Below are 19,859 nucleotides of genomic sequence, written 5' to 3'. Positions count from 1 at the left end.
AAATTTGGAGACATTTTAATTGGAACCAAAGTATTGCCAACTAATCCATGCTAAAGCTGCTAAAAACCACCTGGTAAACTTAGGGTATTAAGGTCTGAATTCTTTATCTAGTCCTGAATTATGTGTGTTAAGATTTATTTTAGGCAGAGAGAGAGAGAGAGAGCAAGAGAGATCGCACACATGCTCAATACGAATCCCAGGCAGACTCCCTGCTCAGCGCAAAGCCTGACACAGGGCTCGATCCCACAACACCAAGATCACAACCTGAGCCGAAACCAAGAGTCGGACACTTACCTGAGCAACCCAGGTGCCCCACAGTCCTGAATTATTTTTTAAAATATTTAATTTATTTATTTGACAGAGATCACAAGTAGGCAGAGAGGCAGGCAGAGAGAGAGAGAAGGAAGCAGGCTCCCCGCTGAGCAGAGAGCCCGATGCCGGGGCTCGATTCCAGGACCCTGAGATCATGACCTGAGCCGAAGGCAGAGGCTTTAACCCACTGAGCCACCCAGGCGCCCCCTGAATTATTTTTTAATTACAGAATTTAAATAATCTAATAACAGTTTCCTTTTTGGAAAACAGAACATGAGCCACAATACAAGGTTGTCTCATAAACCCAACACATCCATTGTGCTGTCTTATGGGCAATAATTGGTCATCTTGCAGTTTTCTTCCCTTTGATCTTAGTTCCTTTTTAAGATATTCAAATGGATTACCTTTTTCAATTATCAATACATCATGATATGTGTGTGTTATGTACACATATACGTTCAGTTCAGGTTCTTGTCTAACAATGGCACCTCTTTCATTCACTTCTACAATTCATGCCACATCACCCTTTGGTTCTGAGGGATGGGGAACCATAATTAGTATGCAGAAAAGAGAAGACATCTTTCTGTTGCTATTTAATGGCATGTTCCAAATCAAACAACATGATTTCATTAATGGCAACTCACGAACCAACAGTGACACTGACCAGACTCTGAGTGTCTACGGGAGGACAGATTATCCTGTCCAGGGAAGGAGAAGGGAGAAAGGTTGATAAGCATTAGCCAAGATAAACATTCAGTGTCCTGCAACCAGTGGGCCTGGTCATAAAGAGGAGCCGTGGGGTATTTTTCTTCTGCAATGTGTCTTTACAAAAGAACGAGCCTGAACATTTACATTGAGGGCTCGCATTTTCTCCAATATTTACTATATCATACATGTCACATTTTACAATTGCATTTTTCCCAGTGCCATGGGACTTACCTGCTTATCGAAAGCTACCCAGGATGGCGCATCACTTCCGATTCCTTTAGGAAATGCACTATATTTAGGCTTCATCTTTTGCCCGAAAAGCAGTTCTCCACCAATTCCGGGTTTATCTTCACTCACCAGCATGCTCACATTGTTGCAAAAGCCCCAATGTTGAGATTTGTGGAACTTCTCCTTTCCCACCTGTGAACGCAAGCCACAACATAAAATGGCTGAAGTTAGGCTTTCTGTCTTGCCCTATTCGTTTTTTAAAAGGTAAACACATCCCCCACGGTTTATTTTTCCCATTACAAAATGCACCTTCTAGTGGCAAATAATTATGATCCACCTTCATCCAGAAAGTTGGGTCACATTTTTAAATTCAATTCACTTTACCAAATTCAAAACTTTGAAAAGCAATCAAGAAGAAACCCGATGCTCCATGCAATTTAAAATGGTTAAAAATAACAATTACTGCCAAGTGAACATTTAGAACATTAGCTTGCTAATTGGTCTATTCTACTTATTTGCCAAGAAGGCAAACAGCGGGGGGACGGGGGGGGGGGGGCAGAAATCCTCTACTTCAGAGTGAAAATCTAACAGTCTTCCTACATAAGTCTAAACGTTATTTGCACCAACACAGAAAATAAAATCTTTTCCTCATTAAAATGAATGTAACAGGAAATTTCTCAGAGCTGACATTCTCATCTTCATTTTAAAAACTTGCCTTTCCTTTTCCTCACTCCCCTCCTGTCTTTTCTGGGGATCTGGGCAAAGAGAGAAAAGCCTGGACGACGCTACCGAGGGTTGGCAGAGATGTGGGACGACGTCAGCTCGCGTGCTCTGCTGCAGGGAAGTAAAAGGGAGAGTCCCTCTGAGAAGAAATCCAGCAATACCCAGGAAAGTGAGAAGTGCAGATACCGTCTGACCTAGCAAGTCCATTTGCAAATATCCTTTGCCCCTATGCACAAGGAACTAAATGTAAATAATAAATATATCTATAACAAATGTAAATAAATATTTATTGTGCTATATATCATACATGGTAAACACCCATCCGCAGCCCTGAATAAAAAAAATAAAACAACTCCGATACAGCGAAGCCATCTCTTGCTCCCCTCCCTGCCTCGCCTGCGGGTAACCATTACCCTGAATTTGTCACTGGAGTTTTAACACTTTTTGTCAGGGCAACCGTTTTTTGCAAAAGCATGACTCAGGGAATTCTGACCAGAGGTCTGAAAAGACCTCATTTCAAGGCAACCTATGTATAGCAGGAAATACTTGCCAATCTTCTATCTGATAAGGGGCTAATATCCAAAATATATAAAGAACTCCTACAACTCAAAAGCACAAACACAAACAATACAATGAGAAAACGAGCAGAGGGTCTGAATAGTTATTTTTAAAGACTTTTCACTCAGCATCAGGGAAATGGGAATCAAAAGCCCAGTGAGATATCACTTCACACCTGTGAGAATAGCTCCTGTTCAAAAAGACAAGACATGGGGCACCTGGGTGGCTCACTGGGTTAAGCCTCTGCCTTTGGCTCAGGTCATGATCTCGGGGTCCTGGGATCAAGCCCCGCGGCAGGCTCTCTGCTCAGCGCGGGGCCTGCCTCCCACTACCCCTCTGCCTGCCTCTCTGTCTACTTGTGATCTCTCTCTCTCTCTCTCTCTCTCTGTCAAATAAATAAATAAAATCTTGGAGCCCTCATGCCCTGCTGGTGGGAGTGGGAATTGGTACAGACATGGGGGAAGACAGTGTGGCGGTCCTGAAAATATTACAAACAGAACTACCTACCACACAATCCAGCAAGTCCTCTGGGTATTTATCCATAAAAATATTACTCAAAAAAATATATACACCTGTGTGTTCGCTGCAGCATTATTTACAATAGCTTCTAAAACATGATAAAAACATAAGTGTCTACCAACGAATCAATGGATAAAGAAAACACAAGATACACACACAATTATTCAGCCATAAAAAAATGAATGAAACCTTGCCATTTGTGACAACATGGATGGACCTTGAAGGCATTAGGCTAAGTGAAATGAGACAGAGAAAGATAAATATCATCTGATCTCTTTTATATGTAGAATCTTAAAATCAAAAACAAAAAATAAACGAACAAACAAACGACAAAACACCACAGGCTCACAGATACTGAAAACAGATTGGCGGTTGTCACAGGTGGGGGTGGGAGGGAGAATGGGTGAGGGGGTCAAAAGGAATAATTATCTAGTTATAAAATAAGCCCTAGGATGTAATGTATAACATGGTTACCATAATTCATATTGTACTGTATTATTTGAAAGTCTCTAAGAGAGTAAATCTTAAAAGTTCTCATCAAGCACTGGGCATTGTATGTAACTGATGAATTACTGCACACTACATCTGACACTAATGTACTATATGTTGGCTCATTGAATCTAAATTTTAAAAAGTTCTCATCACAAGAAAAATAATTTCTATCTATGTGTGGTGGCAGATGCTAAGTAGACTTAATCATTTTGCAATATATACAAATACAGAAACATTTGTATACCCAAAACTAATATAATGTGTCAATTATACCTCAATCAAAATAAAAAATACAATACTCAATGTTAGAAAGAAGAGAAAAAGAAAAGACCCAGTTTCCTCTTGTAAATGAAGGCAGCCTGGAATAATCAGGAAGGGCCTGAGCAGCTCCACGCATGGGAGACAAGGCCACAACAGCTACCCTGGGCAGATGAACAACCCAGCTCAAAGGCTATGACAGGGAGGCCAGAGGTGGTGGTTAAGATGGTGAGCTGCAGCCTGGCTCTGTCCCTTGGAGAAACCATTGTCATGACCGCTACCAAGCTCTGACTCCCCCTCCCCCACAACCCTGCCACTCATACACGTTCAGGTTACCACAAGTCAATCCCAAATCACCAAAGCAAAGCAAAAATTGGGTTGGTTAAAATGAATGCTGGAGTAACACAGAATTGTGTAACACTGTTCCCTCTCTTATTTTTTTTTAAGCTTTTATTCATTTGAGAAAGAGAACAAGAGAGGGAGGGAGAACTTGAGGGGGGGAGGGTCAAAGAGAGAAGCAGACTCCCGGCTAAGCAGTGACCCCCCCCCCTCCACCCACCCCGACTCAATCCTCGGGCTTCAAGATGACAACCTGAGTTGAAGGCAGTGCTTAATCAACTGAGCCACCGAGACACCCAACACCATTCCCTCTTTTAAAGCAAGTAATCTCAGAGGCTCCAAGGAGTTCCTGCGGCTGCTCCCCGCGCATACCCACCGCCCCTTCAGCTATTATGCCATTCTGCCTCGCACTGTGTATTACAACTGTTTGTGCATTCAGTCTTTGAAAAAATAAATAAATAAAAATAAATAAAATAAAGCAAGTCCTTTCAGGCAATCACAAACTCACCTCAGGTCAAACCAACACATGTTTCTTAAGCATCTACTGTATTCCAAGCTGTATGCCAGATTGATTAGTTAAAATAAGCATAAGACGCAGCCTCCACCCTGAAGAAGAAACCCACAGTCTTGCTGATGAGATACTATTCAGATCTAAGAAACAACTAGAAAACTAGAAAACAGTACAGGTACCATTTCTGACCACTCACTGTGAGCTAGACTCCAAAGGGCTTTCTGTACATTATCTCATTTCACCATCACCAAACTATCTGATTGATAGGTTTTAGCATAGCCATTTTTACCAGTGAGGAAACCAAAGGCACACCCACAGGGACGCTGGAACTAGTGAAGCCTGCCTCTGAACTTAGTTCATGTGAGCTTAAGCTCTGGTCAGCCAGGCTGGAGGAGCAGTGGTGAGGTCCCATGGGTAAATGAATCCTGTCCTGGGCAGGGAGGAACGGGATGAATCGGACAGCAGAGGACAGGTAAGGATGTTCGGGACAAGGTTACGCGTAATGCACAGCAGCTGAGCTGACAGCACCCAGCAGGAGGGGCAAGAGAGTAGTGAGTCTAATAAAAAAGGACAAGTTCAAGTTTGGAAAGAGGGTAAGACAGTAGAATACATAAGGAGGTCTATACTATGGAAAGCCTCACATTTAACTACTGTATACATCTGAAATAAAAATACAATAATCAAGAATCTCACCCCTGGATATATATCTCAGAGAAATTCTCACAGTAGTTAATAAGCGGTTAAATAGGAGAATGTGTCATGTTATTTTGGGGAAGTGGAAGGTAATCTAGAGATCTGTGTTGATGAAATCAACAAGAAAATATGGTTTAATGGTGGATGTTAATTTCACCTCACCGCTTGAAGCAATAAACCAAGCACTAAAACCAGATGCATTAGCTCAGGTTGCCACAACAAAATACCATATACTGGGTGGTTGAAACAACAGAAACTGGCTTCTCACTGTGTCCTCACAGGGTACCGAAACAGACAGCAAGTTCTCTGGTGTCTCTTCTTAAAAGGGCACTAATCTCCTCATGGGGACCCCACCCTCATGACCTCCTCTACACCTCATTACCTCCCAAGGCCCCATCTCCAAATACCTTCACACTGGGGGTTGAGGCTTCAACACAGGAATCCGGGGAGGGCACATTTCAGTCCATAGCACCAAATGTACATACAGCAACACAGATCCTTCAAACATTGTTGGTTGAAAAAAAAAATGATTATCTATAATACATAATTACATTTCTATTTCTAAAAATACACACACACACACACACACACACATAGTGTTACATATTTTGCAAGGACACATACAGGTTCCAGAATGTGCATCAGAGATATTTATATGGAAGCCTATATAAAGCAGTGAAAGAATGAGATTAAGGATAAGGACCAATACGGAATAAAAATGCCTAAAACCAGAGATGGACCTTGCACAGGTCAATGACATAATGCCAGAAATAGATGAATATAATGAATTCACCTCTTTGTGCCAGACATTAAAAAACCAACAAACAGGGATGCCTGGGTGGCTCAGTCGGTTAAGCGGCTGCCTTCAGCTCAGGTCATGATCCCAGCGTCCTGGGATTGAGTCCCACATCGGGCTCCTTGCTTGGCGGGGAGCCTGCTTCTCCCTCTGCCTCTGCCTGCCACTCTGCCTGCCTGTACTCTCTCTATCTCTCTGACAAATAAATAAATAAAATCTTTAAAACAAAAACAAAACCCAATAAACAAAGGTGGGTTGGAAAGAAATGTGAGAGGCAGGCAGACTTAGCGAGCTGTTAGTGCATAAGCAGGCACAAGATGAGAAAGGACAGCACAAGGGAGGCACAATGAGAATGGGAAGGAAGGGACATTCTAGATATAGAACAGGGGGCCTCGAACTATCTTTGAAGAAGGGCAAGTTGATGGTTTTCCCAAAATCGCTTCAGACTAATACCTTTCCAATATACAATAAAATTAATTATAAGAAATCAAAATAAATACAAAGACATACAAAGACTTACAAGCCCACTGATCACACTCTTGGATATAATAGCAATCTCAAATTGCCATATAAACTTCTAAAGACTCCCAGTGTCACACATGCATGCCACACTTTGAGTGGCACTGCCATAGCCACCATCAGGTGAAGAAACCAACATCTGATTGGATGTGTTATAGAAGGATGAGTGAGGGGAGGTGATTTGAAAGTTTCACGCAAGCCTCACTTCCACTTTGGAAGGGTTGGGGAACAGAAGATGAGAGAGGAAAAGCACTAAAAAGGATGAAGTAAGGGAACCTGGCTGGCTCAGTCACTTAAGCATCTGCCTTCGGATCAGGTCACGATCCCGGAGTCCCAGGATCAAGTCCCACGACACACTCCCTGCTCAGCAAGGAGTCTACTTCTGCCTCTGATCCTCCCTCTCATGCTCTCTCTCAAATAAAATTTTTTAAAAATTAAAAAATAAATATATAAAAAAGATGAAGGACTTCCGTCAGCTGACCCCTTAGCCTACCTATTGACACAGCTCCTGGGCTCAGTTTCTCATTTCTGAAATTTCTGGTGGAGACCAAAACAGTAGATTAAACCTGAAGCACTTTCAGAGAGTCTAGTTCTTCCTTTCCACCACCACAGCAGCAAAAAGAAGAGGGAGAGGGTAGAGGAAGAGTACCGGCTCTCTATCCCCAGAATGTACACATACACAACTACTATGAACTCTTGTTAGCACGTTTTTGTCCAGCTAGTGACAGTGACTAAGAATACCAAAAAACAGAGCCTTATATCTTAGATATATTTTTAAAATTTGAGACAGAGAGAGTGCTAGGGGCTAGGAGCAGAGGGAAAGGGAGAAACTTAAGCAGACTCCATGCTGAGTGCAGAGCACAAGGCAGGGCTCAATCTCACAACACTGAGATCACAACCCGAGCTGAAACCAAGAGTCCACTCCTAACCGACTGCACCACCCAGACACCCCCCAGAGCCTTTTGTTTTATTTTTAAATATTTAATTTATTTATCAGACAGAGAGAGAATGCACAAGCAGGGGAGCAGTAGGCAGAGGGAGAATCAGGCTCCCCACTGAACAAGGAGCCGGATGCAGGACCCGATCCCAAGACCTTGGGATCATGACCACAGCCAAAGGCAGAGGCTTAACCCATTGAGCAACCCAGGCGTCCCAGAGCCTTTTATTTTATGACATAAGACCAACCAATGCTGTGAACATTGAGAAACTACAATACGTACATTCAGAAAATAGTTCAATCGAGTTCCTGTTAAATCCATCAGAATCCTAGAGGAAAACATAGGCAGTAACCTCTTCGATATCAGCCACAGCAACTTCTTTCAAGATAGTCTCCAAAGGCAAAGGAAACAAAAGAGAAAATGAACTTTTGGGACTTCATCAAGATCAAAAGCTCCTGCACAGCAAAGGAAATAGTCAACAAAACAAAGAGGCAACCTACGGAATGGGAGAAGATATTTGCAAATGACAGTACAGACAAAAGGTGGATATCCAGGATCTATAAAGAACTCCTCAAACTCAACACACACAAAACAGATAATCATATCAAAAAATGGGCAGAAGATATGAACAGACACTTCTCCAATGAAGACATACAAATGGCTATCAGACACATGAAAAAATGTTCATCATCACCTAGCCATCAGGGAGATTCAAATTAAAACCACATTGAGATACCACCTTACACCCAGTTAGAATGGCCAAAATTAGCAAGACAGGAAACAACATGTGTTGGAGGGGATGTGGAGAAAGGGGAACCCTCTTCCACTGTTGTTGGAAATGCAAGTTGGTGCAGCCACTTTGGAAAACAGTGTGGAGATTCCTCAAGAAATTAAAAATAGAGCTTCCCTATGACCCTGCAATTGCACTACTGGGTATTTACCCCAAAGATACAGATGTAGTGAAAAGAAAGGCCATCTGTACCCCAATGTTTATAGCAGCAATGGCCACGATCGCCAAACTGCGGAAAGAACCAAGATGCCCTTCAATGGACGAATGGATAAGGAAGATGTGGTCCATATACACTATGGAGTATTATGCCTCCATCAGAAAGGATGAATACCCAACTTTTGTAGCAACATGGACGGGACTAGAAGAGATTATGCTGAGTGAAATAAGTCAAGCAGAGAGAGTCAATTATCATAAGGTTTCACTTATTTGAGGAGCATAACAAATAACATGGAGGACATGGGGAGATGGAGAGGAGAAGGGAGTTGAGGGAAATTGGAACGGGGGGTGAACCATGAGAGACTATGGACTCTGAAAAACAACCTGAGGGTCTTGAAGGGGCGGGGGGTGGGAGGTTGGGGAAACAAGGTGGTGGGTATTAGGGAGGGTACGCATTGCATAGAGCACTGGGTGTGGTGCAAAAACAATGAATACTGTTACGCTGAAAAGAAATTTTTAAAAAAAATCGATGAGCAACGTCTCCATCCAAAGAGTACCAGCAGCTACATACTTGTTAAATACTTCCAATTCTTTTGCTGAATACAATTAAATCGGCCAGACCTAACTCTTAAAAAGAATACTTTAGGTATGAAAGGAACTATTACTAAAATTTTTCCTAAAGTTGAGGTTTGTGGGTTGTAAATTCATACACTCAAACCCAAACACACACTTCCCTAAAGTTTAATAATGCCGTTTTCTATGGTTATTCTCATCAACATAGCACACAAAATGCCATTTCTGCATTATCAGAGTGTTAATGGGAAATTTCAGTTCAAAACTGCATATATCAGAAACTAATTGTTCGAGGATTTGTTGGGTATGGTGTGAAAGTCCATAACGCACTTGTTTCAAATGTCTGCCCCTCCCAACGGGCACATGCACTTGACATTTGCTGATGTGATCTCTTAGGACCACTTGTTAACCAGTCCCTTGCCCCAGTGACTGCAATATGGTACTTAGTCTCAGTCCCAAACTGGGCAAAGGTCTTAAGTGAATGACAAAGTGAGGAATATACAATCCCCAGAAACCGTGCTCCCTCCGTGTCTCAACTCCCTGGGTCCCACCGTGGCAGCCAGATCCAGACTCCCCTTGACGTTTCACTTCTCAAATTAATAGCTGATACCACCACCCCCTTCCCTGTTGCTAAAAATTAGAAGAGCAACTTTATCACACGCTCAGATTGATTACTGAATAATCAGTGAATTGTCAGGGCCACAACAGAAGCCATAAAGCTAAGACAAACTGAGAAGCAGCCTCTAGTCATTAGTATCGTGAGTTGTTTATCCATTTCTTTCTTTTTTTTAACATCTTAATTTTATTTTATTTTTTTCAGTGTTCCAAGATTCATTGTTTATGCACCACACCCAGTGTTTATCCATTTCTAATCTCTCCTTCAGAGTTCCGGCACATCAGTGTCTCGCTGTTTCTTTCTGGGCTGCCCGGAGAAGCCCAGATGCTTGACAACCACATGACAAAGTCAAGGAAGAGTGAGGTGCTTGTAAGAAACTGACAGCTCATTAGGGCCACCCTAAGCTGGAAGCCTATCTTCGCGGATATGAATATCATTCTTGTGGCCCTAACAGCCAATGTGCCCAGCACCATTTTAAGTACTTTAAAAGCCTTCGATCCTCTTCATTTCAGAGCGAATCTCGGAGAATGCTTTGTCATTATTCCCATTTTGTAGATGAGGATACTCAGACACGTTGGGGGTGGGGGGGGTGGGGGTGCGGGGTGGTTTATGTCATTTGCCCAAGGTCACTCGGCTGCTGTGGGTGACTGTTAAGTGCTTCGTCCAGGAGGCAAACTCAAGATGTTAGCCTTTAAACATGGGACCTTGTGCTGTTTGTGCCTGTTCAAGGAATGTGCTAGAACTCCCCTTGTTTACATCACCAAGGTTGAATTAACACTTTTTTTAAAATTTATTTGACAGAGATCACAAGTAGGCAGAAAGGCAGGCAGAGAGAGAGGAGGAAGCAGAGTCCCCACTGAGCAGAGAGCCCGATGTAGGGCTAGATCCCAGGACCCTGGGATCATGACCTGAGCCGAAGGCAGAGGCTTTAACCCACTGAGCCACCCAGGCGCCCCTGAATTAACACTTTTAATTTGACAAATACACTAACGCAAATGACCACCAGGACCACCAACAGATGAGCTAAAGGGACCTAAACATTAATAGCAGTTTTCATCACCCCTGCCTCAAAACCAAAACAGGTATTCGAGAGTGCTATAGAAAACCCTTCCCAGTTACCAACAATTACCGGAAACCTAAGGACTGAAAATACCCAGTTCGAATTTCCTATTTCCATGTACATTCTTGACAACTTACTTTTCTGCCTTTGGAGGTTAATGGAAAATAGGATATAGAATTACCTAAAATGATCATTCTCAGATATTCCTGCTTGATCAAGTTTGGGTCTAGTTTGCTTCTATTCCATGAATAGTTTTGGTGGGTTTTTTTTTCCTCCTCCCTTCGTATCATATTTATTTTAGGAACACATTTTCTCTTTTCTTCTTTTCTGTACTTTTATAGAGCAAAAAAGTCACTCAGTAGATGCTATGAACCTCCCAGAGAAAATAACAACAAAATTACCTCAGGTAGAGTGGGATCTTGGAGTGCATGAAAGAGCATGAAAGCTATCATTACTTATTAATAGAGCTAAATCACTCAAAAACAAAGCCCAAATGTAAAAATAAAAAAGCCAAGTTAAAGTAACCTTCAAACATTTTTTTTCAGCTAATTTTCTTCTCTTTCCAAACCTAAGCTGGAAAATTGTTGTGCTCATGATTCTCAGCCATCAGCTCAATATAATAGTGAGATTGCTTTAGTATATTTAATAATGTATTTAAATCAGTAGAGTGGAAGATAAAGGTCAATAAGATCTAAAGAAATGTGCAGCCCCTTCCTCAAAAAACTGATTTTTTTTCTCTAAATAATTCAGTTCAAAGCACCGATCAATAAAAAGAATTCTAAAGGCTTCCCCAGCAAAGTCAGTTAAAATCACTGGCTGATTATAGCTGATCAGTACATCCTACCCAAATTGCTTCTCCCTTGCCTGTCTCCATTTAGAAGCCAGAAAAGCCAAAACACTCCACTTATTTCCTCAGCCTCCTTTTCAGAAGTCTGTTCTGGGATTCTGGAAAAGGCTTTTGTCCCCTTGAGCCAAGGGACAAGTGCAAGTGACACTCTCCCTAGCTCATCCCTTTTTGCCTTGAGATGCATACATGATGCCTAGAGCTGCAGCAGCCACCTTGAGATCATGGGGAGGATACCAGAAATGGTGCCTCAAAAGTTGAGCCTTTAAATGTGTGCCAGTAGCCACTGACCTCCAGACTTCTGGCTCAGTGAAAAAATAAATAAATAAATCCCTGCTTCTTTAAGCCTTTATTGGTCAGGTATTCCATTATTCACAGTAGAAAGCATAACATACTAATGCATTTAGTTTCTAAAAGCTGTGCTTGACTGCTGTAGGTTTTTTTTTTTTAACGGAGTAAGAGGAGTAAGTGACCTACAGGGTAATTTTCTTTATACATTGACAAAAAAAAAAAAAAAAAAAAAAAAAACAAAACTCTTCTCAAACTCTGAGCACAACAAATATTAGTAAAATTTATCACCTTCACTGAACTAAGGGATCTAGCTGAAATTAATTCTTGAATTTATGAAGAGCAGCCACTGGTTCCACTGAGAAGACTGAAAGAATGGAAAATATAAAGGCAGGTGTGAGGGGTATACACACGGGCAATGTACCTGGAGATGGAAACCAGGAGTTCATGACCTGGCCTGGTACCTCAAGGTAAAACAAGAGAGTTGTTCAGGGAATGGAGGTTCATGAATGCATGGGTGCGGGTGTGTGCATGCGTCTGCATGCTAGGGGTAGAACGCTGACTTGAGCGCCCAACCCCCAAGTTCAACACTCCTATAATAACACACCAGCTAGCACAGCATCTGATGCAAGCTGAGGGTCAAAGAAGATGGCACCAAAAAACAAAGTGCTTGCAACACAGACTTCCCTCCTTCCCCCAGCAGTCTGGGGGTAATAGCCATGGATTCAAAAATGATGGGTTAGAGTAGAGGGCTGAGATACAAGGGAAACACACCTTCCAGCTAGACTTGGTGAACTGCTAAAGACTTTCAGGGGCAGAGGCAGATGTGTCCCCTAGCTGTGAGGAGAGTGGATGACAGAGGCCCAAGGGTGGGAGGGGGTAGTGATTGTGCAATTATGCTGAGTGTGTTTTGGGACTAGAATCTGAAAATCTGCATCAGTAGTCCCTGATCCCACAAAAGCAAAGACTGAAGCAAAAATTAGAATCCAATACTTGTAACAATAATATTGAGAAGTGGGAAAGGTATAGGGACCTAAACAGAAGCGAGGTTTCCGTGCTTCGTTTGAAGTAGTAGAATGCTGATAGCTGTATATCCATATATACTGTAAGAGCCAGGACAACCACTATGTAACTATACTAAGAGAAATCCTCAACATAGTGATTTGACAATTCTATCTATCATGTAACTGTCACCACAGTGTGGTCACCATACAAGGTTATCACAGTATAATTTTTTTAAGATTTTATTTATTTGACAGAGACAGGGAGTGAGAGAACACAGGCAGAAGGAGCAGCAGAGGGAGAGGGAGAAGCAGGCCTTCTACTAAGCAGGGACCGCAACGTGGGTGTTCGATCCCAGGACACTGGGATCATGATCGGAGCCGAAGGTAGATGCTTAACTGACTGAGCCAACCAGGCGTCGCAATCATCACAGTATTATTGACTATATTCTCTATGCTCTACTTTTCATCCCTGTGCATTATTTATTTTACAACTGGAAATTTATACCACTTAGTCACTATATTGAACACCAGAAACTAATATAACATTGCATGTCAATTATACTTCATAATAAAAAAAATTTTTAAGCATATACTCTCCAAAACACTATAAATAAATCAAGATGGAAACCTAACAACAACAACAAAAAAGTTCCAGTATCCCATGGGAAGAGCAGAAAAAAGAAACAGAGGAAAGAAACAGAAAACAGAAATAATATATCAGACAATCATTAACACACCAAAAACCACCTTGTATGTAAATGACCTAAATACATTAATCAAAAGGCAGAGATTTGCAGAGTGAATTTATAAAGCATGACCAACTACACGCTGATCACAGGGAACTCACTTCAAATTCAAGGACAGAAATCAGTTAAAAGTAAAGATATGAAAAAGATACACCAGGCAAATACTAATTTAAAAAAAGCAAAAGTGGCTCTATCAGTAACTGATACACTAGACTTCAGAGCAAAGAAAATTACCAGAGCAAATAGAGCCTTTATACAATGATAAAAGAATCAATCAACCAGAAAGACACAACAAACTTAAATGTGTATGCACCAAATGACAAAACGTCAAAATATATGAAGCAAAACCAGTAAAGTTAAGGGAGAAATAGACAAATCCACAATTACAGTTGGGGACTTCAACAAACCTCTGGGCAACCAACACATGTAACCAACAGATCCTAATTGACTTATATAGAACCCTCTACCCAACAAGAGCAGAATACATATTCTTTTCAAGTGTGTGTGGAACAATAACCAATTTAGACCATACTCCAGACCATAAAAGCGACTTTGACAAATTCAAAAGAATTAAGATCATAAAGATTGTATTTGATGATAATGGCAATGAATTAGAAATTAATAACAGAAGGACAACAGGAAAAACCTCCAAATGTTTGGAAATCAAACAACACAATTTTCAACTGTATATGTGTCAAGAAGGAAACCTCAGAAAATTTTTAAAAAATAGGTAGAATGGAAAGAAAATGAAAATACAACATATCAAAATATATGGAATGCACCTAAAACAGTAGGGGGAAATTTGCACTAAATACCTACATTAGAAATAAGGAAAGGGGACACCCAGGTGGTCCAGTCAGTTAAGCGGCCGGCTTTTGGTTTCAGCTCAAGTCGTGATCTCAGGGTCGTGGGATCCAGCCCCATGTCAGGCTCCACACTCAGTGAAGAGTCTGCTTGAGGTTCTCTCTCTCTCTCTCCCTCTGCCCTTGCCCCTCAACACTGCTCTCTCTAGAAAATAAGTAAATCTTAAAAAAAAAAAAAAAAAGAAATGAGGAGAGGTCTCAAATCAATCCCCTATGTTCCTACTTAGAAAAAGAAGAGTAAAATAAATTTTTTAAAAAGCACAAAGAAGGAAATAATAAAGATTAGAGCAGAAACCAGCAAAATTGAAAAAAAAGTAAAACTGAGAAACTCAAACACAAAATTTGTTCTTCAAAAAATACATATTCATTAAATTAATCTCTAGCAAGACTGAAAAAGCTTTTTAAAAGAGTTAAGATACAAATCACCAATATCAGAAATGAAATAGGATATTTTAATAGATGCCATAGCCATTAAAAAGATAGTAAGGGAACACTCTGACCAACTTTACACACATAAATTGAACAACTTAAAAAAAGTGAACAAATTTCTCAAAACCACAAACTCCCAAAGTTCAGCCAAGATGAAATAATCTGAAGAGTAACCTTTAAAGAACCTGAATTTACAACTAAAAGCCAAAAAGAAATCCCTATGCCCAGCCGGCTTTACTGGAGAATTTTGCCCAATATTTAAATAAGAATTAACACCAAGTTTATGCAGTCTCTTCCTGAAAATAAAGAGGAGGGAACTCTCCCCAGCTTACTTTATTAAGTCAATATTATCTTGATACCAAACCATAGAAGACAGTTCAAAATCAGAAAACTACAGACCAAAATCTCTCTTGAACATAGATGGAAAAATCCTCCACAAAAAAATTAGCAAATTGAATCTGGCACTGTATGAAAAGAATTATACACTATGACCACCTGAGGTTTATTATGCAAGACTAGGTCAACAGTTCAAAATCAAGGTAATTTACCATATCAACAAATGGAGAAGAAAACTTAAATGATCATATCAAGTAATACAAGTTAAACACATTTGTTACATGCAACACCCATTCATGTTAAAGACCCCCAAATAATTAAGAATATAGGGGAATTACTTGATAAAGATCATCTACCAAAAATCTATAGCTAACCTCACACTTAATAGTGAAAGACTAAATGCTCTCCCAAAATCAGGAACAAAGCAAGAATGTCTGTTCTACTCATTCAACACATTATTAGAAGTTCTACCTACCACGGGAAGCCAAGAAAAATAAATTAAAGGGATACAAACTGGAAAGGAAGAAAAAGCACTATTTCTATTTATAGGTTTCAAGATTCTTTATATAAAAAAATTTCATAGGCTCTACCAAAAAAAAAAAAAAAACCTACAACTAGTAATTGAGTTCAGCAGGGTCACAGGATGCAAGATCAACACACAGAAGTCCATCACACTTCTATGTACTAACAATGAACACGTGAGACTGAAATTTAAAACATGATGTCATTTGTAATCATTCCAAAGAAAATGAAATTTTTGAAACATATACAGGATCTGTGAGCTGAAAATTACAAAATGCTAATTTAAAAAATCAAAAATGACCTAAAGAAATAGAGACCCACATCATGCTCAAGGGTTGGAAGATTCTACATAGTAAAGATGCCGATTCTTCTCCAAAAGGATCTAGAGGTCTAATGCAATTCCTATCAATATCCCAGCAAAGTTACCTGTAGACATAGACAAGCTGATTCTAAAATTTGTATGGAAGGTACAGGCCCTAGACAAAGAAGAATCTTGAGAAAGAAGACTGAAGTGGAAGGAATCACTGTACCTGATATTAAGGTTTATGATATTACTATAGTAATAAAAACAGTTTGGCATTGGCAGAAAGACAGATACAAAGACCAACAGAACAGAATAGACACCAAAAATACCACTCAAAAATGCTCAAACGAGTGGTACCTGGGTGGCTCAGGGGGTTAAGCCTCTCCCTTTGGCTCAGGTCATGATCACAGTGTCCTGGGATCAAGCCCGCCATCGGGCTCTCTGCTCAGTGCGGAGCCTGCTTCCCCCTCTCTGTCTGTCTGCCTACTTGTGATCTCTCTCTCTCTCTCTCTGTGTATCAAATAAATAAAATCTTTAAAATAAATAAATAAATTTTTTTAAAAATGCTCAAGTGAGTTTTTACAAAGGTGCAAAAGCAATTCCCTAGAGGAAGGATAGCATTTTCAACAAATGGATAGTCACAGACAAAAATCAAATGGATCCTGACCTAAATATCACACCTTACATTAAAAAAAAAAACTCAAAATGGATCACAGACTTGAACATAAAATGTAAAACTATAAAAATTTTGGGAAAAAAAACTTCAGTCTCTAGAGCTGGGCAGAGAGTTCTTAGACTTAACGTCAAAAGCACGATCCATAAAAGGAAAAATTGATAAATTGGACCTCAACAAAATTAGAAACTTTTTTGCTATGCAAAAGACAGTTAACAGGATGAGAAGACGAGCTACAGACTGGGAGAAAATATGTGCAAATCACATCTTAGCTGAAGGGCTAGTATCTAGAATATATAAAGAATTCTCAAAGCTCCACAGTAAAAACACAGTCCAATTAGAAACAGGCAAAAGACATAAACAGACATTTCACCAAGGTGGATATACAGATGGCAAATAAGCACATGAAAAGAGATGCGACACATACATAAGCCATCAGAGAAATGACAGTTAAACCCACAATAAGATGTCACTACATACCTATTGGCTAAAATAAAAAATAGTGACAATACTAAATGCTGACTAGGACGTGGACAAACTAGATCATTCACACACTGCTCTGGGGAATGTAAAATGGTACATTCGCTCTCACAAATAGCTTGGTAGGCTTTTTTTTCTTTTTTTTTTTTTAAACTAAACATGCAGGGGCATCACAGTGCCTCAGTCAGTTGAACATCTAACTCTTGGTTTTGGCTCAGGTCATGATCTCATGGGTCGTGGGATCGAGCCCCTTGTTGGGGCCCTGCGCTCAGTGTGCGGTCTGCTTGAGATTGTCTCTCTGCCCCTCACCCCCCATTCATACTTCCTCTATCTTGCTCTCTGAAATAAAATCTTTTCAAAAAAATTAACATGCAATTACCATTATGATCCAGCAGCGGCACTCTTGGACACTCATCTTGGAAAATCAAAGCACGTGTCCACACAAAAACCTGTACGTGAATGCCCATAGCGGCTGCATCCTTCGCAGCCAAAAACTAGCAACAGCCCAGATGTTCTCCAGCAAGTGAACAGTGAAACAAACTGTGGCACATACATGGACTACTACTCAGCAATAAAAATGAATGAAAAACTGATATGGATAATTAGCTAGATAAGCCATCAAAAAATTAAGTCAAGTAAAAAAATAATAATCCCAAGAGGTACATACTGTATAATTCCATTTCATGCAATATCTTCAAAGTAATGAAAATTGAGGTGGGGGGGACCCAGGGTGGCTCAGTAGGTTTAGCACCTGACTTTTGATTTTGGCTCAGGTCATGATCTCAGGATCATGGGATCCAGCCCTGCGATGGGCTCCACGCTAAGTGGGGAGTCTGCTTGTCCCTCTCACTCTGCTTCTCCCCCCCACTTGTAGTCTCTCACTCAAATAAATTAATAAATAAAATCTTCTTAAAAAGTTTTAGAAATGGAGCACAGATTAGGGGTTGCCAGGAATCAGAGACACAGGGAGGGGGGGCAGTTGATAGGAAGGAGGTGGAAGGGGTTATAAAAGATAAACAGGATGGATCCTTGTGTTGCTGGAACAGATCTGTATCTTCACTGTCAGGGTGACAACAGCAACCCACACATGTGATGAACCATTTAGACTAAAAGCACACACGCAAATGAGTATAAGTAAAGCTTGGGGTGGTGCCTGGGTGGCTCAGTGGGTTAAGCCTCTGCCTTCAGCTTGGGTCACGATCTCAGGGTCCTGGGATGGAGCCCCGAGTCGGGCTCTCTGCTCAGCGGGGAGTCTGCTCCCCGCCCTTCTCTCTTTGCCTGCCTCTCTGCCTACTTGTGATCTCTGTCAAATAAATAAACAAAATCTTTAAAAAAAAAAGCTGCGGAAACCTTAATGGGATCAGTGGATTATATTAATGTTAATATCCTAGTTGTGCTATTCTACTAGTTTTGCAAAATGGTACCAATGGGAAACTGAGTAAAGTGTACACAGGTTCGCTCTGTATTATTCCTTAGAACTACACATGAAAATATAATTTCCTCCATAAAAATTTCAATTAACAGTAAAAGGCAAGAGTGGGTCTACTTTCCTTGATAAACCAGGAGACAGTCCACACAGGGCCCTTGGATAATGTATGAAGTTATGAATGGAAACGCAGATGAGCCATAAATGACTCACAACAATAAGATGGAAATAGTCCTAAAAATGATAAAACAAACATCAAGTTGCCAAACTTGGCTGCCAAAGAAAAGGTAGTCTAAATCAACCGTAAGCCAAGTGAACGGACCTATTCTGCCCCAGATCTCTAACCGTTGTGACCATCCCCTCCTTGGGGATGCCAAACACATAGTTAGGAAAGCATAAAGTTCTTTTGGCCCTCAGCTGGCCAAGCTGGGCCCTTAGTCACACAGGAATTGCTAGGTTGAATTCAGGCATCCTGGCGCCTGGCTAATGAGGGACTGAAAATGCCTAGTTCCCCTTCCTTTTGCTTTGGGGACCCCCCTCCCCACTCAGAGTTGGCTCTGCCCTTTCTACAACTATACTAACAGAATTAACTCGGGGAATGTCCCAAGAAATCCCTTTATGTCTGCACATGTGCGTGTCTAGCATCCTGTCGTTGGGAGACTGGTCTCTTAAGGGGGTCCTGCCTCATCAAGGCTCAGAGAACAGTGTGCTACTTCCACAAAGAGCCAAACTGGATGTCAACAAGGAGAAGAGAACTGTCCCTCTGCATGGCAGAGGAGGCCACAGGAGAGGCTTGGGGTCATCACTTGTCCGTGGCCTCTCCGAGCTATCCTGGTGGCTTGGTGTAAGCCTTGCATCCTGACGGGCTTATAACCTATTTAAGCCTCAGAAGCAAATGAGTTTCTTCCTCTCTTAGAGTCACCGTTGCTACCCTAAGAACTACTCTGCTGCATGGCAGCAGGGGAAGACACAGGCAAAAAGCCAGTTCCCAGAGAGGATTTTCCCCAACTGTGTTTATCCCACCCTAGTTTTGAGGCATGGCTGCTACAGGCAGACAGAGGTTAGCAAACAGGAACCTATTAGGAGCCTGCCCCGGGGAAGGAAAGGCAACCCAGAGAGCCATCAATCACAGTTTCCCAGTCGGCGGAGGAATGT

The 19,859-nt window shown here is 41.1% G+C and overlaps 1 protein-coding gene across 3 annotated transcripts in view; it reads right to left on the bottom strand.

The window, feature by feature from the left end:
• EFHC2 (EF-hand domain containing 2) overlaps nucleotides 1-19,859 on the bottom strand; it is a 187,136-nt gene that overhangs the window by 155,571 nt on the left and 11,706 nt on the right. Inside the window, exons 1-2 of one of the 3 annotated variants that reach the window (XM_047716800.1) lie at nucleotides 14,491-14,595; nucleotides 1,252-1,440 (exon numbers count right to left, since the gene is read on the bottom strand). In XM_047716800.1, the coding sequence (XP_047572756.1) occupies nucleotides 1,252-1,440; nucleotides 14,491-14,595 (294 nt within the window). Of the gene's footprint in view, nucleotides 1-1,251; nucleotides 1,441-1,557; nucleotides 1,631-14,490; nucleotides 14,596-19,859 lie in introns of those variants that run through there. The other 2 variants (XM_047716802.1, XM_047716801.1) reach the window with 2 other exon arrangements.

The sequence above is a fragment of the Lutra lutra genome, chromosome X (assembly GCF_902655055.1).
Source record: "Lutra lutra chromosome X, mLutLut1.2, whole genome shotgun sequence".
Taxonomy (NCBI): domain Eukaryota; kingdom Metazoa; phylum Chordata; class Mammalia; order Carnivora; family Mustelidae; genus Lutra; species Lutra lutra.
This window is presented reverse-complemented; position numbering and strand designations above follow the sequence as displayed.